Source organism: Pagrus pagrus (assembly GCF_965226575.1).
Source record: "Pagrus pagrus genome assembly, chromosome: 6".
In the NCBI taxonomy this organism is placed as follows: domain Eukaryota; kingdom Metazoa; phylum Chordata; class Actinopteri; order Spariformes; family Sparidae; genus Pagrus; species Pagrus pagrus.
The window spans coordinates 30,558,372-30,586,098 of NC_140190.1; the positions used below are offsets into that span (position 1 = coordinate 30,558,372).

The 27,727-nt window shown below is 39.4% G+C and overlaps 3 protein-coding genes across 4 annotated transcripts in view; 2 read left to right on the top strand and 1 right to left on the bottom strand.

Annotated features, from left to right (window-relative positions):
* The first annotated feature begins 3,671 nt into the window (after positions 1–3,671).
* On the top strand, positions 3,672–10,117 carry bphl (biphenyl hydrolase like). 2 transcript variants are annotated; one of them, XM_084354530.1, is made up of 8 exons: positions 3,674–3,899; positions 6,817–6,920; positions 7,024–7,190; positions 7,375–7,528; positions 7,643–7,774; positions 8,061–8,184; positions 8,621–8,662; positions 10,057–10,117. In XM_084354530.1, exons 1-8 carry the CDS (start codon positions 3,811–3,813, stop codon positions 10,058–10,060), a joined length of 816 nt encoding a protein of 271 aa, XP_084210656.1. In that variant the 5' UTR covers positions 3,674–3,810; the 3' UTR covers positions 10,061–10,117. The 2 variants fall into 2 exon arrangements, with proteins under 2 accessions (XP_084210655.1, XP_084210656.1); XM_084354529.1 differs by lacking the exon at positions 10,057–10,117 and having other exon boundaries at positions 3,672–3,899; positions 8,621–9,376.
* psmg4 (proteasome (prosome, macropain) assembly chaperone 4) lies at positions 10,057–15,582 on the top strand. The gene is made up of 3 exons (XM_084354532.1): positions 10,057–10,289; positions 13,982–14,057; positions 15,221–15,582. The coding sequence occupies exons 1-3, from the start codon at positions 10,113–10,115 to the stop codon at positions 15,340–15,342; spliced, it is 375 nt and encodes a 124-aa protein (XP_084210658.1). The 5' UTR covers positions 10,057–10,112; the 3' UTR covers positions 15,343–15,582.
* slc22a23 (solute carrier family 22 member 23) overlaps positions 15,465–27,727 on the bottom strand; it is a 28,490-nt gene continuing 16,227 nt past the window's right edge. The window contains exons 4-10 of the mRNA XM_084354527.1: positions 23,165–23,351; positions 22,782–22,909; positions 21,830–21,932; positions 21,380–21,606; positions 19,478–19,510; positions 19,139–19,262; positions 15,465–17,487 (exon numbers count right to left, since the gene is read on the bottom strand). Of these exons, the coding sequence (XP_084210653.1) occupies positions 17,067–17,487; positions 19,139–19,262; positions 19,478–19,510; positions 21,380–21,606; positions 21,830–21,932; positions 22,782–22,909; positions 23,165–23,351 (1,223 nt within the window). The 3' untranslated portion in view covers positions 15,465–17,066. The remainder of the gene's footprint in view (positions 17,488–19,138; positions 19,263–19,477; positions 19,511–21,379; positions 21,607–21,829; positions 21,933–22,781; positions 22,910–23,164; positions 23,352–27,727) is intronic.

Sequence of the window (27,727 nt, forward strand, 5' to 3'; positions counted from 1 at the left end):
GAGGGCAGAGGAGAACAGATCCAGCAGTGAGTGACGTCTGGCTATCACTATCTGCTGAGACGTTACACCATATAAGGAGCTCCTCTGAATAAGGCTCAATTTAGATTATATTCCCAAGTTTTAAGAGAAATTGCAATATTAAATTTTTTTAAATGAGCTTCTTAGTTTGACCGTACATTTTCCGTTATTTGACATGAAACATCTTCAGTGTTTTTCGTTTTGTCTGTGCTCCTCTTGGTTGGTTTGAAGTGGGCAGGAAGAGGTTGGAAATAAAGTGATGTCACATATTTCAAGGAACCAATCAGAATTTAGCAATATTTGAAATTCAATATTTCAATATCAAAATAAGATGACAGTTGTGTGGGTGTTTGCAGAAGGTGCGAGGCAATAGTCGATCAAATCTGATCAAACACAATCCTGATGAAGCAGATAGCTGGTTTTTTAGCACTACACAGATAATACAAAATAACTTAATGTGTTTTTTTCCTAAATTTAACTTTGATTGTTTCATATTTTATAATGAATATTTTATTTTATAGAGAAATACTTATTTTGCGATCATGTTTTCAGGGGAATTTACTTGCACAGCCTGAAATTCAGTCACTGTCTAGTAAACTCTGCCTCACATCAGACACATAATTGAGGTGTTTCTTCCTCTGTACCATGTTCTAAATTCACTGAATTTAATGTTAATGAATAAGTAAAAACTTTGACCCACTGGTGGGTCCAGAGGAAAGGTCAGGGGGTCACCAAAGTGAGTCGGATTCACCTCAGGGGACCACGAATATCTGTACCAAATGTCAAAGAAAACAACAGGATATCTTTCACCGTAACTCTCTCCAAACCAAAACTGTTGACCTGCTGGTGGCGCTAAAGTTACAGTGAGGGGATCACCAAAGTCAGCACAATTGATCTTCAGTGGACCGTGAATGTCTTCACCAAATTTCATGAAAGTCTATATAACAGTTTCCAATATATTTCCATCTGAACCAAGCCAACATATCTAGAGCCACTTTGCTGACATGGCTAAAACACGAAGATATTCACTTTGTTTTATAAATGATAATTCATTATCATAAACAGTGTTTTATCAGCTTGATAGTTAATTACTTTCCCTAATTTTATAAGGATTTCGTATAAAATATAACTATATTCTGTCTGGCGGACGAAGAATCTCCTCCCATTTATTTTAAACTCGAGTCGACTCTCAGTGGACATTTGCTTGAATCTGCATCAGTCACTGCATTTCCAGTAAATTCTGCTTCATCTTCAGCGCATCGCTCTGAGGCGATTGGGGTATTTTTAGCCCGGCTTTGTCGTCTTGTCTTGTGTTCCTGTGTGTGGCACAACTCAGACACTCTGACAAGCAGAGGAGAGTGGAGGCGTTTACAAAAAGCAGCCTACCTGCCTGCCTCAGAGAATTAGGTCTGAACAGCTCATAGCAAGCGGCAAGTCAAACCCATTGATAAACAGACGCATCACAATAAGCTGTTTTGAATAAAAGGTGAATAAAAAAACACCTTTGTCAGAGCGGCGCTGTGTGTAGGTGTGTGTCTGTGTGTGTGGGAGGAGGAGGTGGGGGCTGTGTTGTATAGACTAAAGGAAGTGAGACAGTGATGATTAAATTGATCTTTCAAAAGAGAAAGAGAAAAAGTTAACTCAGAAGTGACTTACAACGCCTTACACACAGTGACTCTAACGCCACATCTAACTATCATTTTCACTGTGGATTAATCTACTATTTTCTTGCTTCATCAGTTCATAGAAATAACTTAAAAAGCCTACTGTAATCTCCCAGAATCCAAGGTTATGTCTTTGAATTGTTTGTTTTGCTTAGTTGACAGTCCAAAACCCAAAATATAATAAAATTATGGTGACATAACACAAAGAAAAGTAGTAGATCATCAAATTTAAGAAGCTTGAACCAGAGAATGTTTGGTGTTTTGGCAGTCCGTCCGTCTGTTGGTTGATAAATAGACTGAATATCTCAACAGCTATTTGATTGCCATGAAATTTTGCACAAATATTCATGGTCCCCAGAGGATAAAGTCTTCTGCCATTAGTGATCCTCTGACTTTTCCTCTAGCACCACCATGAGGTTGACATTTGTGATTGTGAGAGAAATGTTTCAAAATCTATTTGAATGGATTACCATCAGATTTGGATCATCATTCATGGTCCCATCAGGATGGACCGGTGACCCCTCACTCTTCATCTCTCACCATCATGAGGTCAAATCTTGAATTTATCCAATACTTTGATTTATGACTGAATCCTGGCAAAATTTGTGACATTCCCATCAGCCTCAGCTTTTGTGTTTAGTGCTTATCAACAAATGTAAGCATGATACCATAAACTAAGATGGAGAAACTATATGTGCTAAATATGATAATAATGATGATAATTATTATTATGATTATTATTGTGTTTATTATTATCATCATCATTATTATTATTATTATTATTATTATTATTATTATTGTAGTCCAATTTGGACTGCTATTTCATAATAATAATATAATATAATATAATGATAATAATAATAATAATAATAATAATTATTATTATTATTATTATTATTATTATTATTATAGTAGCAGTGGTAGTTACAAAGACCCTTAATGGCAAACACTTAATTATAATTTCACAAAATATTATATACTGACAGACATGAAACTTGATATAAACTTAAAATATAATATATTAAAAGATACATAAGATAAGATAATGAAGAACACAGAGGAAGGTCCATAGCACACTAGGAAGCAACAGACAGTATAGACAAATACAAATGAATTAGAAATGATTTATATAATTTTCAAATCACTGATATGAAAGAATTTAATACCTTAAATAAGAGAATGTACATGATATGATAACCGACAATGTTCATACATGATATATGAACCCTGTATATTGCTGCAACCCTACTCTGGACCAAGGTGGTAGACCAACCAACATCAGCCTCCAGAGAGCCATGCTGCATGTGAAGTGGTGTTTGTTTGTAAGAAGTAAAGGAAGTTTGAACTCTGGGGTCTAACTGACCCTGTAAGTATGTCACTATAGAAAACACAGAGCTCATTTCATTTTGTGAAACAAAAGGAATTTATATTTATTAATGAATATGCCAAATAAAGTAGAGCCTTATTTCACAGGTCCCATAGTTTCCTGCACAACCTGTACTTGGAGGTGTGGTTTGTGTAGAGTGGAGAAACTGTCTGTTGGTACATTTCCAATAAATCCATTTAAATATTATATTTGCAAGTGTAAGGAAGGAGTCATCTAAACAGCTATACATGCAAAACTGTGAACTGCTCTGTCTGTCTGCTAGAAAACAAGTGGAAATACATGAAGAATAGAGCTGATTCCAACATTAACTGAATGATGGATAAATATTTAGCTGGCTTAATATGTGACCTAACTGTACCTGCAGGGGAACTCCTGTGGAAACACACTTACAGTGAAGTACAGTGTTTATTTCCTCTGTTCCAAATCACACAGATCTTTTCCCCGGAAATTGTTAGAAAACCAAAGCGGGTAAGTTACTGAAAATACATTTATTTATAGGGTATTTCAATACTCTATAATAACCTTGATGTGAATGCTGCCTTTCAGTTCTCCTCCGTACTTTCGCCTTCGTTTTTTTTGTTTTTTTTTGTCTTTGTCAATAGAGACGACGTGGAAAGTGCCAAAGTGACTGCAGCTTCCTGGAATCCTAAAAGAACCGAGCAGTCCAGTATGAGATGAGACCTGTTCAATCTTTAACCACACAGAAGCAGAGAGAAGTCAGTCGGTGTGGATCCCTGCACAATGTCGCTGTTTTTACTGGGAGTCGGAGGACGTTTCTTGAAATGCAGAACTGAACTGAGAACAGCCATTACAGCGATCCAGCAGCACTGGTAACTGTTTGCATGTAAACTGTCACATTTGCATGTTTGTCTGCGCATTTCTCCACATCTGGACTTTGACCACGAAGCTCTGCAGTTAAACAGGAAATGCCTGCCCTGTTTCTGGTCATGTTTTCGTCCTTTAGACAGAGTTTCTCTGAAGGCTTGTGTGATTTATATCCACTAGATGGCGTAACATGTCCAGGCAGTGCACCATGAACAGTGTCGTTGAAATACAACATGAGTTCGGGATATTTTAGTGTTTCACTTGATTGTTCATTCTGTGACAGGTCTGAATATTTATTTTGTGTTTTGAGAATATTTTTGGACACATTTATTTTGACTCTTATTGCATATCCATGCACATGCATGTAAGCACGAATATCTTAATATCTTTAACTAATTTTTAGTAGTGTTTCTATAGTCTAAAGGGAAACATACAGCAAATTATATTTATATTATATTATATTGTATCACTGTTAGTATTTAATATTATTAGTGATAATACAAATTATTATGAGTGGAAGTAACAGTTGCCACACAAAAAAATAACAGAAACCCTTCTATTTTGAATGTAGGAAATACAGTGGGCATTTCTTTGCTACAAATACCCATAAAAAGTGAAATATTATTTCACAGGTCCCATAGTTTCCTATACATCCTGTACTCATTGGAAATTTCCAGTTTGGTTTGTGTAGAATGGAGAAACTGTCTGTTGGTACATTTCCAATAAATCCATTTAAGATGTTTGTTGGTGAAACGAAGGAGTCATCTAGTCGGCTATAAATGCCAAAATTTGAACTTTGGCTCCAAGAAAACAACTATGAAGAACTAAGCTTCCAATATGAGTAGCTCCCAAAAATAATGTGACACATTTTATTTGACTTTTATTGCATATCCATGCACATGCATATATGCACCCATATCTTAATATCCCTAACTAATTTATAGTAGTGTATAGTCTAAAGGGAAACACACAACAAATTCTGCTGTATCACTGTAAATTTGCATTAGTATTTATTATTGTTAGTAATAAAAACTAATTATAGTGGAAGTAACAGTAGTATTTTAGTGGCTGCTATTAGTAGGCTATTTTATGGTTTATTTTGTTTAACATCTGTACAATGTCCCCTCTACAATCAGGTAAATCTACAGTCCTCACAGCTGGAATTGTTCCAATTAAGAAAGAAAAGTGGCCCAGAAATCTTTAAATATAGGCTACTATGCCCAAAGTCTTACTTTTCAAAGGTTAATTTCTTCATTGAAATTAATTGTGATGAATGTCTTGCAAAGTGTCATGATAGTTGTTTAGTTTATTTAATGTCAATGTAAATTAATAAAACACATGGTAATGCGTAAAAAATGACAGAATAAGTCAAAAAGCTAAGGCACAAAACAAAATAACACAGGGCATGCAGTTAAATAAAACAAAAACAAAAGGCAGATGATTGATAGAAATAGTAAAACCAGTTGTGACATATATACAGAATGGCAGTGCAAACAAGCAAAACACACACATAGCAGGCAAGTTTAGTGTTGACATGTATATCTATTATTCATCCATTGTCATTGTTGTTATTAGTATTTTGCATTTTCAATCATATAAAATATAGATATAGCATAGAAATACGTTTTATCAACATTTAAACTGTGTCAAAAAATGTTGATTCAAAATGTAATTAAGATAATAAAGATATGTATTTGTGTAGGGACAAGTATGTAGTATAAACTGCTGCCACAAACCACAGCATTTATAGCCAAAGCTATATATGGGCCTGTAAAATACATAAAGCTCAACAATATATAAGAACACAGCAAAAAATCTGTACAAGAAAAGACAAAACAATAGAGAACACAAAATGTAATACGATACAATAAAACATTATAAAACAAGAAGCACCAGATCATTCATGACTACATGACTGTTTCAGTTTGAGTTTGAAATGATCTCAGTCAGGATCCAGTTTGAGTTCTGCAGGTGAGGAATTCCACGTTGATCCCCCTAACAGAAAAAGCTGTTTGTCCAGATGAGGATGTACATAAAAGGCTCCTGACAATTCCTCTTGGTTACTCCACCTGTTACTGAGCCTGAAACTCTGAGTGGAAGAACCACGAGGTCAATGATCAGCGAGGAGCCTGATCATGTCAACATTTATAGATGAGTTTAAGATTAGCACATCTGATAAAACTTAACATAGTAATTTCTTAAGAACATCACAATGATGTGATCTTATTGGCTTTCCTTCCAAAATAAAATTTCCTTCCAAATTTAATTAAACTTGAAGGAAATATAAAAATCCTCCAGGATCTTATCCTTCAGGACGTTTTTAATACCAGACCTCACTGAGGCATTTTCCTGTGTGACTTTTTCAGTTCAGGTGGCACTCTATCAGAGTTTAATGTTTATTAATTATTATGTTGAGTGTCCTTGCTGACATGTTCCAGGTCAGAAGCCCTCCTCACAGCGTGTGTTATGTTCAACAGCAGGTCACAATGACCTGGAGCTGCAAACTGTGAAACTGTCACATGGTGCAAGTGCAGAAATAAAGGACAAAATACCGTTACATCGAAAGTACAGTGGATCCAAGCAAAATGGATGCAATTTCATACATTAATATTCAGTCGAAATTACAAGAATGTTTAAACAGCAGCTGTCACTGAGGACTATGGGGGTCATGTTCTCGAGCATGTTTTACCTTCAATGATCAAACTTACATTTAAAGGCTGATGTAACACAATAAAGATGCAGAATGGTCATGTTATTATTTCTTAATTGTACAGATTTACTATATAACAGTTATTAAGAATTGTTTTGTCATTTTTGGTTTTACTGTGTTGAATGAAATATTTTTCACTAGACAGAGCTTTTCTTTTTGTTTCCATCACTATGACCATCACTGACACGGTCTACCTGTCTGTCCCCCTGCAGCTCCTCAGTGGCCTCAGGCAGGCAGCATGTTAATGGAGTGGATCTGTACTACGAGCAGACAGGCAGAGGGAAACATGCTGTGCTGTTGATTCCTGGTGCTCTGGGTAAATATAACACAACACACCTCTTCTCAATGGTGAAGATCTCATGTCATGTACAGTGTGTGTACGTCCTTTAAGCTTGTAAATTTGGTCTCTTCTCCCACAGGAAGCACTCGGACTGATTTTGGACCTCAGCTCAAGTCCCTGAATAAAGAGTGCTTCACTGTAGTTGGCTGGGACCCCCGTGGTTATGGGCAATCCCGCCCCCCAGACAGAGACTTCCCAGTTGACTTCTTTGAGAGAGACGCAAAGGATGCTGTGGATCTGATGAAGGTCTAATACATCTGTTGATTATAATTATATAGAATTATTACCAATCTGAATAAATGTTAAAGTTTATCTAAAAGAACATGGGTGTGTAAATCAATACATTTTAGGCCCAGTTAAGGAAAACTTTGAAGCAAGATGGTGTCATTCAGAAGAAAAATTATTACAATATTAACCATTGTACTGGCAGTCTTTGGGCTTCGGCAAGTTCTCTCTGCTGGGGTGGAGCGACGGAGGAATCACAGCTCTGATCGCTGCAGCAAAGAACCCCGACCTGATCAGCAAGATGGTTGTTTGGGGATCCAACTCCTTTGTTTCCCAGGACGACCTCGCGCTTTACAATGGTACTCCTACTCCTACTTTTTATTGTCTTGGGTAACTGCCAATGTAGTCCTGAATGCTCTCTCTGTGCTTGATGTAGTCTTTATTAACTCTTTATTGCGTGTTCTTGTGTGTAGCGGTTCGTGACGTCTCCAAGTGGAGTGCGAGGATGAGGCAGCCCATGGAGGAGGTGTATGGAGCAGAAGTCTTTGCTAAAACCTGGGAGGGCTGGGTCGACGGGATCGCACAGTTTGCAAAAAGACCAGAAGGTAGTGAATTCATACTGACTCATTACACAAGTGGAGCAATCTAAAACTGAAAACCATCAGAAACAAGACAGTAAAGAGATGGAGGGGAAATGTTTTGGAGTCATAATGCAATAACAAAGGAAGTTGCAGAAAAAAACACAAGACTTGGAATTTAAGATGGAAGATAGGTATTTCTGTTACAAGATCTCTACAAGGAACTTATGGGCAAACATCCTTAATTTTGTGGTGTTCTAATAAATATCATCTGAAAAGAGTAAAACCAAAATGTTTAACTTCCTCTGTTCAGGGAGTATCTGCATGGAGCTTCTGCCCTCAATCAGCTGCCCATCCCTCATCATCCACGGAGAGAAAGACCCCATGGTGCCCAGCTTCCACCCACAGTACCTCCTTAAAAACATCAAGGGCTCAAGGTGAGACCACACATTTATTTTTTACGCAACAATATAGCCAATAAATAGAGCAGATAATATTTTACCAAATTGCTTTTATTGACTTAATAAGTGCAGCAACACAGCACAGTAGAAGAAGAAAAAGAAGTCAACACAATTGCAATTTGCAATGTTTTATAATGTCAACACAACAAATCTTATAAGAGCTATGAAAATATTAAATCTAATTCGCTCACTACATCTAAGCCATTTTTACCCTCAGGTGTGCAAAAACTACAGGTTATGAACTTCTTTTTTTTAAAAATAAGAATGTGAATTAATCTGTAATGTAGTTGGTATCCGCCATGAAAAATAAGGTAATTATTGGTTATTGTATCGTATCCATGTTGTGCATTTCTAATTACACTGATGTAAAATTCAGGAATTGACATGCAACTCTTTTTTGTCCCAAATCTAGATTACACCTGATGCCAGAGGGCAAACACAATCTCCACCTGAGGTATGCAGATGAATTCAACAAACTGGTTGAAGACTTTCTGGAAGACTGAGTGATTAATTAACAACATTTAAATAACATGGAGAAGAACCAATGTGAAATATTGACACTAAGAGACTTAATTTAGTTAATCTTGTACTTGTACTTCATAAGGTTCAACTGTAAACCGCTTCAAAATGTAATTAAAATTACTTTTATAAAGCAAATGGGTGACCTATTTCCCATTATGTAACATTTGTTGTAAATGTGGCCAATACAAGGCAATGGTACACTTAAATTATGTTTTAAAGGCAGCAACATTAGCTAACTGTCGGGATTACAAGTCTGTTGATTTCACTTTGAAAATGACATATTAACTTTCACAAATCCACTACTTACAACTTGTAAGGCCTTTATTAAGGGGCCAGGTACCTTATTAACTTTATATGTTGGTTTACATTTATTGTATGGTCTTTTTTTGTAGTCTAAAATCAGTCGTGCTAGTGGTGCACATGTAAGCATAGGTGATCCATTGCTTTGGGCTGCTCTTACTCTCTTACCAGGAAGTAGCTGTTATATATTATCTGTTATTCTCTTTATATATTATATAGTAAATTGGTGACTTATTTTCCATATTATGTAACGTTTGTTGTAAATGTGGCTAATACAAGGCTAATAGTAGGCTACACTTGAATTATTTTTTTTAAAGGCAGCAACATTAGCTAACTGTCGGGATTACAGATGTACTGTGAGTGATTTCACATTGAAAATGATTTCTTAGCTTTTGCAAATCCATTACTCACACCTTGTAAGCCCTTTATTACGGGGCCAGGTAACTTATTTACTGTTTATGTTGATTTATACAGTATATAATGTACACTGTGTTTTTTGAAGACTAAGATCAGTTGTGCTGGTGCTTCACGTCTGAGCATAGGTGATCGATTGCTTTGGACTGCCATCACTATCTTACCAAGCAGAAAGTAGCTCTTATGTCTTATTTTATAGTCTCTTTATATATCATTAAGTAAACTGGTGACTTATTTCCCATATTATGTAACATTTGTTGGCTAATACAAGGCAATGGTACACAAAAAATAATGTCTAAATAATTTCTAAAGGTAGCAACATTAGTTAACTTTGGTGATTACAGGTCTACTGTAATAGGTCCATGATACTTTCATATTGAAAATGATGTATTAGCTGTCATGAATCCATTACTTACAACTTTTAAGCTCTTTATTAAGGGGCCAGGTACCTTAGTTACTTTATATGTTGATTTATATGTAGGCCTACATGGTGTTTTTTGAAGGCTAAGATCGGTTGTGCTGGTGCTGCACGCCGGAGCCATAGATGATCGATTGCTTTAGGCTGCCGTTCTTCTCTAACCAGGAAGTGGCTCTTTCTGTTTCTGTTTACAGCTAGCACGAGTTCAAATGGTCGCTAGCCGCAGCTAGTTCAGTTAGAGCTAAACAAGATGACCGACACACAGAACGGAGCGGCGGTTGATGCCATTACGGTGCACAATTTCTCGGAGAAGATTTTGGAGCAGGTCGTTCACTTTCACGTCATGAAGCTCAGCGGCGGGTTTTTCCTGTGGGTCGGTTCGACTCCGGTGCTGTCTAACCTGGCGGTGTCGATGAGCAGCAAATATGTGAGTAAAGTAAACGCAAGTTAACTAAATGAGTGAACAAGTAGTTGGACCAGGTTTACATAGGAATGAATGAGCTCTATACGGTTTCCAACTTTGAGCCCCAAGACAGTAACCTGAGCAGGTACAGATTTGTAGTGACTGAATGTCTAAATTGATGAAGATATACAGGGTTAGTTGGCTCAAATCAGAGTAATGATAATTATGAACATATATAGCAACTTTTACAGACAGGATACTGTTTTATATTTGCTGTAATTGCGTTGAAAAGCTTGAAACAGATTTAAATGTTGCTAACAAAGTATCTGAGATACAATTAAAACTGTTGAGAAAAAACATTTCAATAAGCAATAGCAATTCAACAAAATAAACTACAACTGAACAACAAGATTAGAAAGATAAGTGTAAAGATGTTTCTTGAGGGAATTTAATTTGGAAGTTACTTGTTGGATATAAATGGACATGTCATCAGTTCTGGTCCAAACTGATGATTAAAAGCAGGGCTGCACAGTTAATAAACATGTTTTATGAAGGGACACATGGAATTATGTAGTAAACAAAAAAGTGTTAAACAAACCAGAATAAGTTTTATATTTTATATTCTTCAGAGCAGCCACCTTTTGCTTTGATGACAGCTTTGCACACTCTTGGCGTTCTCTCAGACAGATTCATGAGGTAGTCACCTGGAAACTGTTTTCCAACAGTCTTGAAGGAGTTCCCAGAGGTGCTGAGCACTTGTTGGCTGCTTTGCCTTCACTCTGCGGTCCAACTCATCCCAAACCATCTCAACTGGGTTTAGGTCGGGTGATTGTGGAGGCCAGGTCATCTGACGCAGCACTCCATCACTCCATCACTCTCCTTCTTGGTCAGATAGCCATTACAAAGCCTGGAGGTGTGTTCCGGGTCGTTGTCCTGTTGAAAAACAAATGATGGTCCCACTAAGCACAAACCAGATGGATTGGCATGTCGCTGCAGAATGCTGTGGTAGCCATGTTGGTTAATTGTGCCTTAAAATTTTAAATAAATCACCAACAGTGTCACCAGCAAAGCACCCCCACACCATCACACCTCCTCCTCAATGCTTCACGGTGGGAACCACACATGTAGAGTCCATCCGTTCACCCTTTCTGCGTCCCACAAAGACACAGGACGGAACCAAAAATCTCCAATTTGGACTCATCAGACCAAAGTTCAGATTTCCTCTGGTCTAATGTCCATTCCTTGTGTTTCTTGGCCCAAACACCTCTCTTCTTCTTCTTCTTGTTCTTCCTCAGTAGTGGCTTCTTTGCAGCAATTCGACCATGAAGGCCTGATTCACGCAGTCTCCTCTGAACAGTTGATGTTGAGATGTGTCTGCTACTTGAACTCTGTGAAGCATTTATGTGGGCCCTAATCTGAGGTGCTGTTGATTGGCAGTTTCTGAGTTTGGTAACTGGTGGTCCTCATGAGAGCCAGTTTCATCATGTGTTTGATGGTTTACGCAACTGCACTTGAGGGTACATTCAAAGTTCTTGATATTTTTCGGATTGACTGACCTTCATGTCTTAAAGTAATGATGGACTGTCGTTTCTCTTTACTTAGCTGAGTGGTTCTTGCCATAATATGGATTAGAACATTAGTCGCATAGGGCTATTCACTGTATTGAACTGTGTACCAACCCTAGCTCTGCACAACACAACTGATGGTCTCAAAAACATTAAGAAGACAAGAAATTCCACAAATTAACTCTTGACAAGGCGCAGCGCAGCTGTTAATGAAAACCATCCAGGTGACTACCTCACGAACTTATCAAGTTCATGCGAACGCCAAGAGAACGCCAAGAGTGAGCAAAGCTGTCATCAAAGCAAAAGGTGGCTGCTCTGAAGAATCTAAAATATAAATCATATTCTGGTGTGTTCAACACTTTTTTGTTTAATGCATAATTCCACGTGTTCTTTCATAGTTTGGATGTCTTCAGTATTAATCTACAATGTAGAAAATAATAAAAATAAAGAAAAACCATTGAATGAGAAGGTGTGTCCAACTTTTGACTGTGTGTGTGTGTGTGTGTGTGTGTGTATGCATAATAAGTATTATGAAGAGAAGTCCTGATCTACAAATGTTGTTCTCTAGATGTAAGAAAACATGTTTGTTTGTTAGCCCCCAACACAAGTACTATCATCATGATTTTAATTGTTTTTCAGTAAAAAAAATAAAGTTGTGATTCAAAAAACTATTATTCCCATTAATCATTAATCATATTGCAATTTTAATATCTGTCAAAATATTCACAATGTGTTCACTGGAGTAGAGTGATGCCAGAAATACAGTAATACAGATGTCAAACCAAAACAACGTGCCTCATTTAGGAGAGAAAGAAGTTACCGTACAGCATATAGAAATAAAATAAATGTATCAACCACCAGAAAAAAAGTGTGCCATGTTTTTAGTGATGGATTTTTGAATTTCTTAAAAATAGATATTCCTGTCTGATTATTTTATCCAGTAACACTCAAATTGGTATATATCAACACTTGATATAAAATAACATACACCATGATAGAGGAATTCATCCATATTGTCTCATCTCAGGCAGCCATTGCTAAATACTACGAATGAAACATGGAGGAGTTCACCCTTTCAGAGGAAGCCATTGTCATGTGTTCTTGAATCTCTGTGGTGGGTGATAACTTAATCTTAAAGGATAAGTACCGTTTTTTACAACCTGGACCTTATTTCTGGCAAAACATATGGTCATTTACTCACCCAGATAACTTTGGTGTCATTCGGCGTCGTTCGGACGAAATTAGATCCAGTGTAGCGGCGATATATCCATATAATGGGAGAGACGGGGCAGCGACACACAGCCTCTATATAACGCATTATCTGCCACGAAAGTAGTTCATTTCATCAATATTTTGTTATGAAATGCTAGCGCTATTAGCCTCTGAGTCCGGGCTCGTCTATTGTCAACATCCGGGGTCTGTATGCTGATCTACTACCTCTGACCTGGAAGATGTCGTCTCTGAGCTGCGCGCGCACCCGCGACAGCGCGGCTTGTTTACCTGTAGCTGCTACTGCTAGTTTGACCCCGGATGTTGATAACGGACGAGCCCGGACTCAGAGGGTAATAGCGCTAGCATTTCATAACAAAATATTGATGAAATTAACTAGTTTCGTGGCAGATAATGCGTTATATAGAGGCTGTGTGTCGCTGCCCCGTCTCTCCCATTATATGGATATATCGCCGCTACACTGGATCTAATTTCGTCCGAACGACGCCGAATGACACCAAAGTTATCTGGGTGAGTAAATGACCATATGTTTTGCCAGAAATAAGGTCCAGGCTGTAAAAAACGGTACTTATCCTTTAAGGTCCATGTGATTCAGTACTATTCCAGCACAGGGCCACTTCTTGGTTAATTGGTCCTTAGAGGTAAAAATATAATACATCTGCTGCACAAAGTATAGTACAGATTTCCCTTGACATTCTCTTGAATAAACCACAAATCAGAGACGACAAAGCTGTCCTCTATCAGGAGCCACTCTGAGAAAAGATGACCAAGATGTACATTTAGTTTGAAAACCTTTGGGAACAGCTGGGCTGACAAACAGATATTAAGAAAGTGAAACTAATATGGATGATGTTAGAGATATAGATTTTCTCCTTGTAGAGGGTTTAACCACTGTTCTACTTACTGTTTGTTTGTCTGCAGGATTCAATGCCTTTATCTACATTAGTCATGGGAGACCCATCCAACACTGCTCCAAATTCCTTGGCACAGAGATTAGGTAATGATTCATGACTAAATGTATGTGTCTTACTGTTGCTGCTAATGTAGAAAGTTATTAAGTTATTATGAAGCCATAAATCTCTTTTCAGATATCGTGGTTCTCTTTTGTCGACACATTTTTAGAAACTTTACTGTTAACAATTCTCTAAATCCTGCTGTTGTGTTTTTAGATTATTTTAATGGGTTCAGCTGGCCTGGAAACTTCACATTAAACATGTCTGTTTTTAGTGTTGTCACATTGTGTGTTGATGCAGTTTTGAGTGCAAATTGATTGAAATAGTCAAGACAAAAAGGAAACCTCAAATGATAACATGAGTTTGACAAGAATGAAAGTGATAATGAGGTTCACTGCCACACGTTAAGTTATGCAAGTCTTCACAAGTTGATATTCATACCACCACAAATTGAATTAAAAATTCTACCCGTGGAAAAACACACAATAAGCCTATGACTCTGTGGAAAATGGTTGCTAATGAAAAACAGACACGGTCCATTAATCTACAAATGGTGACAGAGGGGAAAAATGTATCTTCGGTCGCCACAACTTCCAAGACTGATAACTATAGTGTAATTGTTCACTAAAGCAAAATATTTTATGTTTTATCTGAACTAAAAGTGAAATAATTGTCTTAGAGCTGCACAGATTAATTGATTAGTTGCTAATTATTAAATTAAATCGACAACTATTTTGATAATCAATAGGCTTGACGCATTTTTTCCTGAGAAATAAAGTCAGAATTCTGTGTTCCAGCCTTTTAAATGTGACTCATTTCTGATTTCTTTACTCCTGTATGAAAGTAAACTGAATATCTTAGGGTTGTGGACAAAACACGATATTTGAGGACGTCTTCTTGGGCTTTGGGGAACAACGATCCACATTTTTCACCATTTTCGGACATTTAATAAACCAAACTACAAATCAGTTGTTCAAGAAAATAATCAACGGATTAATCAGCCGGATTGGAGGCGTACTATATTGTATTGTATTAATCAGTTAACAAATGATGATGATTACAAGTTGCAGGCCTGATGTAGCGACGTGATTATTTTGTTCTTGTCTTCTCATTTTGAGTAGATTGAGAAAATACTTGACAGATGAATCAACAATGTAAATAATTTTTAGTGAGAGCCCTAAATTCTTCATTTCTTTCTGTTTTGCAGCAAAGAAGACCAAAAAGCAAGTATATGTGAGTTACAGTCTTCCAATGACTGACTCCAGCCTCAGTCTGCTGGTGGAGAACAGGATCAAAAAGGAGCTGGAGCTTCACCCTGAACACTTTTAAACACACTTTTGTGTTGAACTGAGGACGTGTAGGGCAACATAAAGGAGCAGGTGCTTCTCATTTCTGTTCTGTGGACTTTCTTACTCCTTCATACTGTAGTCAACACAATAACCACAAACAGCCACATCAAGTGTTCTTTTATTGACATAATAAATTAAGTGGTTTATTATCAAAACATGTAGGCCTATGGCTTTTTGTACAAATGCATCATATTAAAAAAATAACACTTAGAAAACAGCATTAGTGGTTGAGTTCTTTTTTTCTTCTCAGAGTGTTTAACTGTTGAAAACATAGAAACTAGCAAACCATACAGGGTGTTCAAAGTACGTGCTGTGTATTAAATATGATGTAAAAAATGGAGGATGTTTGGATTCAGGTACATTTGGACAGAAATGGTTTATGGGATGGTTAATCTATTCACTGTGCTTATATCCTATAAAAGTAAGGTTGACGGTCCATACATTATAAATGAATGGCACATGTATACATACCTTAACATTTGTATGCCGTCCTAAGGGATACTTAACGTAGTACAGTGTATAAATGTACACTAATCACAACTATGCCAGTTCTATGCAGACAACTCTGCTCTATTCTAATCGTCACAAACGTTTATTTCAAAAAACTGTAAAATATTGTGCTTTCTGGCTAGAGTTACACATCCTAGGAGAAGGATTACAACATTACCACAGTACAGAGAACAAGGTGTGAGACTTGGAGTGGAAATATTTGCTAATTAAGGAGGTATTTCAAGCAACAAATTGCCCTTGGCAGCATGACAAAATAAATACTGGTTATCTTAAATTACATTCTCTGTTTTGTTAAAAGAACAGAGCCTTCATGATAAAGCCATTTAAATGCTGAGACGCATCATAAGACATACAGAAGCACACTCACTCTCTAATGTCCGTTCAACTCTCAGATTTGTTTAGCATTGCCCCACAGTCTCTACAGGCTACACATACAGTCTGCCAAGGTCTCCGGCTGTTCATCGCATCAGACAACCATCATACACCCACAACATCAGAAGTAATGCCTTGTTTAAAAATCAGTGTCTACACTGACCTCACCTCTGAGGATAAAGTGCCACATTGGACTTCTAGTAGAGGGACCACAAATAAGAAGAAGAAACATGTAAAACTATTTGTGCCCTTTCATGCAAAGAGTGGTAGTGGTTTAGCCAATCCCTGGATCTCCAATGTGTTGGCTGAAAATCACAAACACTTGATTGTGTCTCTGACATTTAGTGCAAAATAACTTATAAAGAATTATAAGATGCAGTGAAATCCTCTCTCAACAAGTCAAAGCTACAAACAGAAAACTCACAGAGCACACATTATTGAAAGCTAGTCTGCTCTACTTTGTCTCTTCACTTGCCTTTGTCCGCTTCTTCTACCTGTAAATCGTTCTCCACTGAGCAGACGGCAGGGCAAGAAAATCACCAACACCACTGAAAACTTTCATATTATTTAACACACACTGACTCCAGGTAAACTTAGTCCAGTACAATATTTTTTGGCAACTCCTGAATGAATCATAGTCACTACAAACTACACAAATTAACTATCGTCACCATCTCAAATCTCGCCATTACAAGAGTTCATCTGGTTCATCCGAACGATTCTTTTATCCCTTAAAAAGTTTTTTTCACAAGTTCAACAACCATTCAGTCAGGTTAATGCTAGAGCAATTAATAGCACAGTAGCAGGCTGTTGCTATGATGCTCACACTCCATTGGCTATGGCACGATTTCCAATCACCTCCCCACCAGTCGCCAGGGCGTATGAAGCCGGTACCGCTGCCAGAGCGGTCGCTACTGCCACTGTCGCGCCCCCAGTGGCTGAGAGGTGCAACGGCGTGTCGTGGACGCGGGAGTAGTCCCCGTCAGCCTTGGCGAGAAGGAGGTGTTGCTCTCCCGGATGGAGCAGGGTCTGACGGGTGAAGGTCTCTCCATCAGCCAGGCTCTCCGGCAGGGGCTGGCCCCGCGGCTCCGGCAGCAGCAGCAGGCAGATGATGCACAACAAGGTGCAGCAGGCGAAGATCACGTGATGCAGGAAGTAGCCCTTCTGGTTGTGGAGCTCCATGATGGGTGCGGTGAGCATGCCGAAACCGGCGCTGGCCAGGACCAGGCCCAGCCCTCCACCCCTGCACAGAGAGAGACAGGAAGTGAAGGAGATAAATCACCAAGGTAATCTGTCATGACTTAAGGTAACTACATGAGCTCTGAAGGCATCAGTATGCTGTGAACTATCAACCACGTCCACTGGTTGTTTCTAGACAGAAACTCCAGACACACAAAAGGTCTTTCTACCCCGATCCATGATTTGTCATTTTAGAAATCGGTTTGTTTGTACGATATGCACAATAAAGAAGCAACAAATTTCATGAGAGTTTCGCAAATGTACAGTTACCATCTAACACTTTACTCAGGACTCTGAAGTCCTTGTTTTTCATTCTTTACATAACTGCTTCAAACAAGTGTAACGCCATATACGACTTTGAAGAGAGAGTGTCTGAAAGAATAAACCTTCACCCCCACTTGTACTATTCATCCTGTCCTGCCCTTCTTTATCACAGCCGACTATAGCTTTCTGACACCTTTGGATGACACTTTGTACAGACTAGTTTAGTTGAAGCGCGCTGAACCGATTAGGGGCGTGTCCACACTGGCCTGTCAGTCAAAACTGTGCCACAAGATGGAGCCAATTAGCAACATGAGAACAAGAGCTGTGTCCAAAGTTTCCATACATTGAATTAAAATAGAGTATGAATTATATATTAATTGTCAAATATGCTGTTTTTACAGTTGATACAAAAGAAATCAATATCCTTTACCAAATTTTTACACAAGATGCACATCAATGTGTGTCGACATGTAAATTAAACCTAACAAAGGGACAGACAAATTAGTTCCAAAGTCTTAATTCCTTTTTTGGGGGATACACCAATTCAACTTGTTTCTCCCACTAAGAATTCCAGTACCTCAACTCAGGGTATCTGCTGATCTTCCCCTACTGAAGTCTGTAATCCTTCACAGTGTGGAATTCTTTTGGATGTTGGCTATTTAAAGCAACATTATGTTACTTTTTTACCTTAAAATATTAGTTTCAAAATCACGTTGATGGTACATTGTCTTGTTATATGGTGAATGGTGTCACTGTTTCTGCATTATGTAACTTCAGCGAGAGGGTGGGATCACAACATTACATACATGTTTACTTCAACATACAAGTTTTTAACACATGACATTGTGATGACATAATGAGTTTGTTTGTATTTAGCACCTACAGGCATAATGTTATAACCTACATTACATCTGACACATTGTTACGGACCTGGGATTTGTATTTGTATTTATGAAAAATGGCGTTGCTCTCAGAACCTGTGGGGGGCGCCAAATCACACAAAATGCCAGTTTTCCATAATGTGGCTTTTAGGGTAAATAAAAATGACTCCTTATGCACATTTTTTTTCTGACTACAATGGAAACTACACGTCTGTAAGTTCAACAAAACAAATGCTTAGACCTACTTGAAATTAGTACTTATAATGTAGTAAGACATTGGGCCTATGTCTGTCACTCACTCACTCACTATTCCTTTAGTAATAAATATTCACATTTTTTGTTCCGTTGTGACCTTGTAGCTCACTGTGGTGTGCAAGTTTTACATTTCCATAGTGATTTAGGACAAGGCCTGAAGGACACCGATTGTGCTTCCTCAGCTATTGTCTTTATGGGTGTAATGAAAAGGCTGAAGACATGTTTCATTATGTGTTTATGACCATCCAGGCTCACCTGATGACAGTCGGAGTGATTTCAGCACAAAAGAATATGCTGAGTATGCTGACTGCATGAGAGGAGAACATGCCGATGATGGAGAACGCCACTGAGAATTTCCTGTTCAGAGAGTCCCGCAGCACTGTGCAGAGGAGGACAAGAAAATATAAGTCAACCAGAAACACCCAACATGAAACACTGACAACAGCTAATTCAACATTAAAATGGGGGGTATACATTAGAGTGCTTATATGGCACAGGGACCTTAAAATTAGACTACATACAGAATATAAATGCCAAAGTCCAGCTATTTTAACAAATCACTATATATTTCAAATCACCATACTGTTGCCGTACCTGTGTCATGGCGAAGGCTGTACTTCCCAATCACTGGATCCCATTAGCGAGCATTGGAGAGTAGAAAAGAGAACATGCCATTAGTAAGCACAAAGGGCAGCAGCACAGTGCTGACTCAAAACAAGCTGAATAAGAAAAGCCTTCAGGAGAACTCTGAACAGTCTGAAATAATGACTTCTGTTCTGCATATGTAGGTCAAATAAAGGGAGAACGAGCGAGAGCTGCTATTAGACAGCGGTCTGCATCGTTTTAATGCCGCAGGGACAGGATGCAAAATGTGAGCGTGACTCCATCTACTGTTGAATTTCAACCTTCAGTTTTTCATAACTTTCAGAACTGATTTTTCTGACTTGAACTCTGAATAAACCTCTCCTGAGACAGCAGTTGTGCAATAATAGCTTAGCAACCGTAACTATGCACAGCAGGTCTGTCAAAGCTTTGAAGTATTCTCAACACGCCAAAAAAATGAAGTGCACATGGCACCAGTAAGAATGATAATTAAAATTCATCATGTAAACAGTCTGGAACAGTCTTCTCAAAACAAAAATACTCAAGCAAAAGTGTAATGGATTGATGGATTACTGTGTTTTCATAAAGCTTGTTACCCCACATTGCTTCCAAGGCCAACAGATAGCATGACATGTGGTAAGTGAATTATTTGGTGGTGTAACAGGTTTTATTAGAAAAAGCCAAGTTCAGGACAGACAACCCACTGAGAGACAGTCCTGGATGATGCTAATGTTATGTTAGCGTATAGGCTAACTTCAGCAGCTCTGTCCTGCAAGAGACTTCAGATATATTGTAAACTCATTGGTTTCTCCTCGAGCTTGAAAGATTTCTCTTGTAAAAGAAATACTGTTTGAAATACAACAAATTATTATAAGCGAAAGAGGACACACTACAGCCCAACTTTCATTTTAATGTAATGTAATGTAGCGATCAGAATGAATTTACGAACGCAGCCTAAATCTCATATTTGTATCTTACCCAAGTGTGTTTTTTCTATGGTAATCAAGTTACGTTAGCAAGAAATGACAATCTGATCTCGCACACATTTCCCTGTAATGCCACAGAACAAAGCTGAGGCTAAACTAGCTTAACCGTATGAAAAACAACAATGCTGGTTCCTTATTTTTAAGTCTTCAACATGGATTAATGATGAAAATGCTGACATTTTAACAAGATATGTTTAGCATTATTAGGGTGCTAAATTAGCATGATATGATCAATAACAAGGGCTCAACATTCACTTTTTTCATTGGCCCAGTTGGGCAAGTAGATCTCTGACCCCGTCCCCCAGTGGGCAAGTGAAAAAAGTCAATTTTTACTTGCACCTTTACAAATTGTTATCAAAAAACAACCAGCACAGTTAATTGTCATGTTTAATCTTTAAGTAAATTAACTAGAACAAGGACAGTGTGTCATAGATGCAAAGCAACAAAGATTCATGCATATCGAAAATGTGAATAATGTTCAAAATTGAAATTTCTGCTTGTATTTCAGCTCATACACCTCTTCACCTGCCGCCATGTACAGCACGTGTGCAACTCTCAAGAGAGAGGAGGAGGAAGATGAGAAGGCTCAGTCCTTAGCTACTTCTATAATCAGCACCAGAAAAAAAACTGCATTTAACATTACAATTGACTTGCCCCGGGCAAATATTATTAAAAAATAAATAGCATTGTGTCTGTTATTAAGATCCTTGTGCAGGGTTTTCCAACAACTACCATACTGTACTACTACTACCTAGCATTATTTAGCTAGCTAGCTACAGCTAATAAAAATATAACATTCAGTCCTTTCCGGTGTTAAATCAATGATCAACAGCTTAAAATGAGAGCAGCATTTGTCTGAAATCAAAGACCCAATATTTTTAAATTACATAAATTGTGTGTTACTCACAATTGAGTAAGCCCAGCTGTAGTAGTGATGCCAGCGCTGTTATGATCATGAAGGTGAGCAGCCCTCCACGCCGACCCATCAACCCCACCGCGGGGCAAAGCGCCAGGCAGGTTGCGACGGCGATGCCAGCCATAGTGTAATAATCCGCATGGCACAAAGCAGTGGGCTGAGCCTCCGGGTCCATCATACTGCGAGCGAAGCAGTGGTGGATCCCATAACCTGTCAGCCTGCACAAACAACACACAAAGAGACGATAAGAAAGCGGACAGCGAGGTGGCACCTGACACATGCGTCTGCCACGGGGCGAGCGAGCGTTACACTCACATACATGTCTTCATTTCTCCCTGGGGGACGAGCTCATGTGTAATTCATGCTCTCTCAACACAACGGATGTTGGCTTTGATTAGAAAAGGAACCGTGCAAGCCCGGCCACAAACACGACACACTTACGAGTTGACACACAGCACCACAATGTTTTTCCACAGGTTCCTGGTGCTCATCATCTTGACAATGCAGGTCCTCTGGGGTTTCTTGTGCAGCTCCTGCTCCAGTTCTGGTAGGAAACATGAAACGCACACCTTGAGACCTTTCCTTTCAGAAGGTAATGAGAGACCAGCCGCTAAGGGACCTTTAGCGCAGACAAGCTATGTGCTGTGGGGACTTGTGATAGATACGGCACATCCCTTTGCCCACTCTTATCATCTATCTGTCAGCTTGGCCACTGGGAAAGGCAGAAACAATGAATCAGTCACCAAGGCAGGGGAGGAAGAGGTGTTGGTGGCAGAGAGAGGAGCGATGTGAGTGAAGGAAATCACTGTCATGTCACTTTAAGGACTGTACGGCTGCAAGACAGTCAGTTATCAACTTTTTGATCAGTTATAAATCGTTAAAAGTTCATTTCATTTTATTTTGTGATAATTTACTCTGGCTAGTTTTATTGTAAACGTAATATTTGGGGGTTTTGCTCTGCTGATATAAAATCAATCAGCTTGAAGACGTGACATGGGGCATTTTTCACCACTTTCCGCCATTTTATAATAAAATGATGAATCACATCAGCAGCTGACAGATTTACCTCAAGTGTAAGGAATAGTTAGGGACTTCATTGATCTTACATTGAGAAGATCTGAAGGAGTATGTATGTGTTCATCTGATTGCAAGTGCGTTTCATCATAAAGAGTTGGGGAATGCTGCTACTTCAACATGTTTGCTTCATGAAAAGGAGTCTTTGTGTGTGAGTGAGTGTCTTTGTGTTCGTTGCATGTTCATTTCATCACACAGCAAGAAGCAGCTGCAACATAACATAAAGAGATGAATTAAAATAATTTGCATAATGAAATGAGTAAAGCAAAAGAAGGAGAGATGGATTTCACATCATATTCATCTTGTTGAATGTCATCACCTGCGAGGACTCCGCTCGGCTCGGTTGTCATGTCAACCTGGTTCTTCTTGGCGATGCGCAGCATCATGGCTTTGGACCGCCTGTAGTGCTGGGTGGCCAGCAACCAGCGCAGCGACTCGGGAAAAATCCTGCAGAGAGGCAGAAAGAGGATATGGAGGCAGCGGACAAAGAAGGATGAGAACAGAATATGTTATGAAAGCAAGAAGACGAAACACAAGGGGAAAGAAGACGAACGCAAAGAGAAAGAGAGTATTGTTTGTTGGTAGAAGCAGAGTGTGCTCAGTACTGTGTAGTGCAGTGTGTACTGTACAAGCCATCGCCTGGCTCAGCACGGGAAGAATCTGCCCCCCCTGCTGTGGAATTCCTCAGAGGGCGGGACTCACCAGACGTAGGGCAGCATCAGAACGAAAGGGCTGATTATGACAATCTGCAGGACCTGCCAGTCATCGCGGTCCGGCCAATTGCGGCACAGAGCGGCCACCCCTGGCATCAGTAGCTGCCCGCCCACCGTCAGAAAACTGGCCACCATGGTCATGGAGAAGCGCCAGCCTGGCAAACAAAGCTCGATCCCTAAAATAAAGAGAGGGAGAGAGGAGAGAAGGAGGGAGATTTAGTTTCACATATTCTTGCATTGTTGGTGCTCCAGTGGAGACATGTAAATTATGTATAGGCTGTATGTGTGTGGATGTGTCTTTGTGATGTGATTACTATCTTAAACTCAGCGTAATGGCCTTGAAGAGTTTGATGTGTGTTTGTTTAATGGCGAGGCCAGCGTTGAATTTCCTCTCTGAATTATTAAGGACTCTTCTTACTGATCCTCCCCCTGAGAACACACTAGTTTAACACCAGACCTCTTTATGAACTTAGGATGGACTGCACGTCAAAGCTTTTAAAAGGGTTCAGCTGTAACCGTCCCTTAATTTCCCTCCGACTGGGCTCCCATCCCTCCCATCCTGCCTGTAACATGGTACAGTCCAGATGGCCTGGGCCATATGGCAAGGTCTTTTTGAAGGTGACCATTGTGAGTGGGTGAGGAGGGAGGAGGGGGGGGACTCACTAACCTGGCCTCATGCAGCGTCACTTCTTATTATGGAGAAGAAGTGAAAAGGGGGGAGGAAAGGGAACAAGAGGGAGAGGAGAAAGTAGGAAGAGAGGACCAGAATACAAATTACTTTCCCCCCAAAGGACACGGAAAAGTCCCTTTCTTTATTCACCAGTGGAATCACCAGAGGAATGATAATAAAGAGGGAGACGCACGAAGAAAGGTGGAGGGAAGGAAAGAAAAACAAAGAAAGAGACAGAAAGATCATAAAGATATTACGATAAGAGAAAGAGAGGAAAATGATGAAGTTAGAGCACTATGCAGGAGGGCTGAGAAAGAGAAAATAAAGGTATTACTGTAAATCCCTTCATCTCTGTTCTCTGCAGCCCCAGACGGACAGTTTTAGAGCTAATGTCTCCAAAAGCCCTCCCTGCAGGAACCAAAACAGATGAAGGAAATTACAGTGACCTGTAATCCTTAACCTGCCTGTCTGCTTCTCTGTCTTCAGCCTGTCTTTGTGCATCAAGGGCAGAGAGACAGATTCTGTCCGTCTGTCAGCTATTCGTGTAGAAAGTATTTAGACTTTTTGCTCGGGTGAAAGTATGAATCCAACCATCTAGAAAAGTCTCACGCTGAAATGTTTTATTTAAGGACAATTCTGGTTTGTTACAATCACAAACATGGGTGGTCACAAACCATTTTGTTTGGGATAAATCTGATCCCTCATCGCACATAAAGTCTGTGTGTAGCACAAAATATGGGAGGTCGTAATCGACCAAGGAACTGGGTTTGTTGACTGTGATGGATGTTTGACTTATAATGTCACACTTTATCTTTGCTTTCCCTTGAAATTCCCAATTTGAATGATCATTTAAAGCTTCAGTAATCATTATTATTGTATAAACAATAAAAAGAAAGGGGGAACTCTTAGTAACAAACCCCCAAATCATTAGCGTCTGACTCTGCAGTTCCCCTCAGCTCTACAGAGCTCATTGTTTTGTTTCCTAACTCTAACTCAGCTCTCACCAACAGACAGAAACCAGGCAGCCAGCGCATGAAAACTGTTGAGCATTCAGCAGCTAAGACTCAGATATTTCGGTGGAGACCAAAACAGCTAAAAGGAGGAGAGTGAATATTTGACTTTAATCATCATCAAACTTCGAAACATTGAATCTGAATCTTGAAACAGTTTTGACAATAATTTTTCGCAGTGTCGGTAGTAACTCGATGCTAGCTGCGTTCTTTGGCTCTCCTCTCCAACAGTGAGTTGACACATGCACCGCTGCAGTGCTCACACAGCCCAGCTCCTGATGCCCAGACGCTGTTGTGCTTAACGCACAGTACACAAGCCTTGTTATATTTATCTTTTAATCAAAATATACAATTTTATTTATAGTATCAAACATGGTAGTCGTAGTTCATAATTCCAGTATCACGACAACACTACATCAAACAATAGTCCAATAGAATGATAATGTTGCAACTGTTTGCTAACACATGAGCCAACTTTATAATATTACTTCATATTAATGTGTCAGTGTTTTCAGCTTGCTCCACTGCCCCCAAGTGGCCAGAGTTACTACACATAGTAGCATTACCTATAAGAATAATATGAATGATGTATGAAGTATGTAGTTTGATATATAAAAATTCTTCCTATGTTATTTGATCATAATATATGTGTATATGCATGACACAATAATAAAAGTCATTCATTCATTCATTCATATATGTTTTGCATGTGAAACCTTTATCAGCATAGTAACTGTAATGCTGTAAGATTGCTGTAGGGCAGTAAAATGTCCCATACAGCCGTCTGAAAGTCCAAATACCTCTAAATCAACACTTAAATACTGAAAGGTGCACTATATCATTTTGGGGAAGAAATTCAAACTCAGATATTTAATATTTACCACATTAATGAGGTAATACTACAAACTCTTTTCCCTGAGTGAATAAACAAGCTGTTCTCAGAGGAAAATAAGGTCCCAAAACACTGTTTGAAGCTAGAAAGGTGGCAGGGTCCGCCACATATAAACAAACTGAAACAGTATAAATTGTGTTGTCCTTTAAGGTCAGTTTGTTTATTCAGTTTATTCAGTCATGAAAACAAAGAGAGTTTGATTATTTAGTTTGTCCTCAGAGTGGCAGCTACCAACAACACAGGACAAACTGTGACTTTATTCATTCATTTAGTCTCTAATGAGACCTGAGAGCAGATAGAAATGGTGCCAGTGCTGCCAGCCAGACTGGATCACCAGGCAGGCTTCTTGTTCCTGGGAGATTTCTTCCCCGGTGGCAGACAAAATCGCTTAGTGAACGCTAGGTTTAAGGGAACTAATCTTAACGTCAAAGGTGTTTATTCTGTCCATTACATTCTGCAATCAACATTTACTTGATAATGACCAATAAAAGCAGGACTCTTGTTTAAGTTCAGCGTTTGTTTACGAGAACTGTATTTAGTTACTTTGCACCACTGCTGGCTCCCCGTCTGTCGGTTCTGACAAACACAGCACTGTGTCTCTGTGGTACACTGCAGCCAACCGGCATGGATCTCACATGCGCACACACACGCTCACACGCACGCGTGCGCACACAATCACACACAGACACACACGCACACAGACTAGAGAAATCATCTGTACCTTGGCAAAGATAATGCATCCCTAAACCTACCACGCAAAACAAAAAAACACTCCTCAACTCTCTGGGGAGGTTTATGATCCCGTCGACTCTGCTGGGATGTCAACACACACACACACACACACACACACACACACACACTGGCAGGGACCTTTTGTTCCAGCTGGAGGAGAGTTCTCCTTGTGCTGATTATCTCACTGCCCCCCCCTGTGGGCTGATCCTCCCTCACCCCCCTCCTGCCCACTCTTCCCTCTTGCTCATCAGGGCTCAAGTGGCTCTCTCACCCTTTGTAAAGCCACCATCCCCCACCTCTACCCTCCCTCCTCACCCCCTTCCTCTCCCTCCTCCTCTTTTCACCAGCCAGCTTCTCCACTGTCTTTACATCTGAAAGTGAACAGTTGCAGATGGTGTGGAAAACAAAAACTATAATGGAAGAAAGGAAGGCTTAAAACAAAGAGGGCAACACAAAGCAGCTGATCTAATGTCCTAAGTAATCTGTGATGACAATGGCTGACAGCACCACCACACACACTTTCTGTCGCCTGCTGCTCCCATGCTAACCTTGCCTGGGGCAGGAGAACAGAGCAGAGAGACAATTGGCTTGCTAACAGCATGAGTTCAGAGTGAGGACCACAGACTGTGTGTGTGAGTGAGAGTGTGTGTGATGTGGATGTATAGAGAGGGTGTAGAGATTTGAGGGAGAGGGAGGGATGTAGTGCTGAAGAGATGAGTCAATGTATCGACCCATCGCCAACCTTTTTAATAATCAATAATTGTTTAAGTTATTTATAGTGTTTGCATGTGTGTGTGTGTGTGTGTGTGTGTGTGTGTGTGTGTGTGTTCATACAGACAACGGTGCTGCTGCTGTGCTGCTACTGTCTCCTACACACAGTTTGTCTTTGAAAATCGTGATCATCAATGATCATCAATCCCTTCAGAGAGAGCGAGAGCGCACTGGAAAATAAATGCTCCTCACCTGATGTACACATTTTTGTCTGTGGCATACAACATGGAACACCAGCATGATGTCAGTGCCTATCAACAGATCATTTTCACTGTCTGTTTTTGCAGAGAACCGAGCGAGTGACGGAGAAAAACTAGGTGAGCTTAAAAATGACTAGATAGCACTCCGCTCACATGAGCTGTGAGGCTGCTCTAAGCAGTAACTCAAGACTGAGGGCCAGGTTATACTGTGTCAGAACTAGTTCTTATGATGTGCCTTCTGACACACCAGAAATCAGAAGTTTTTAATGCTGGATTC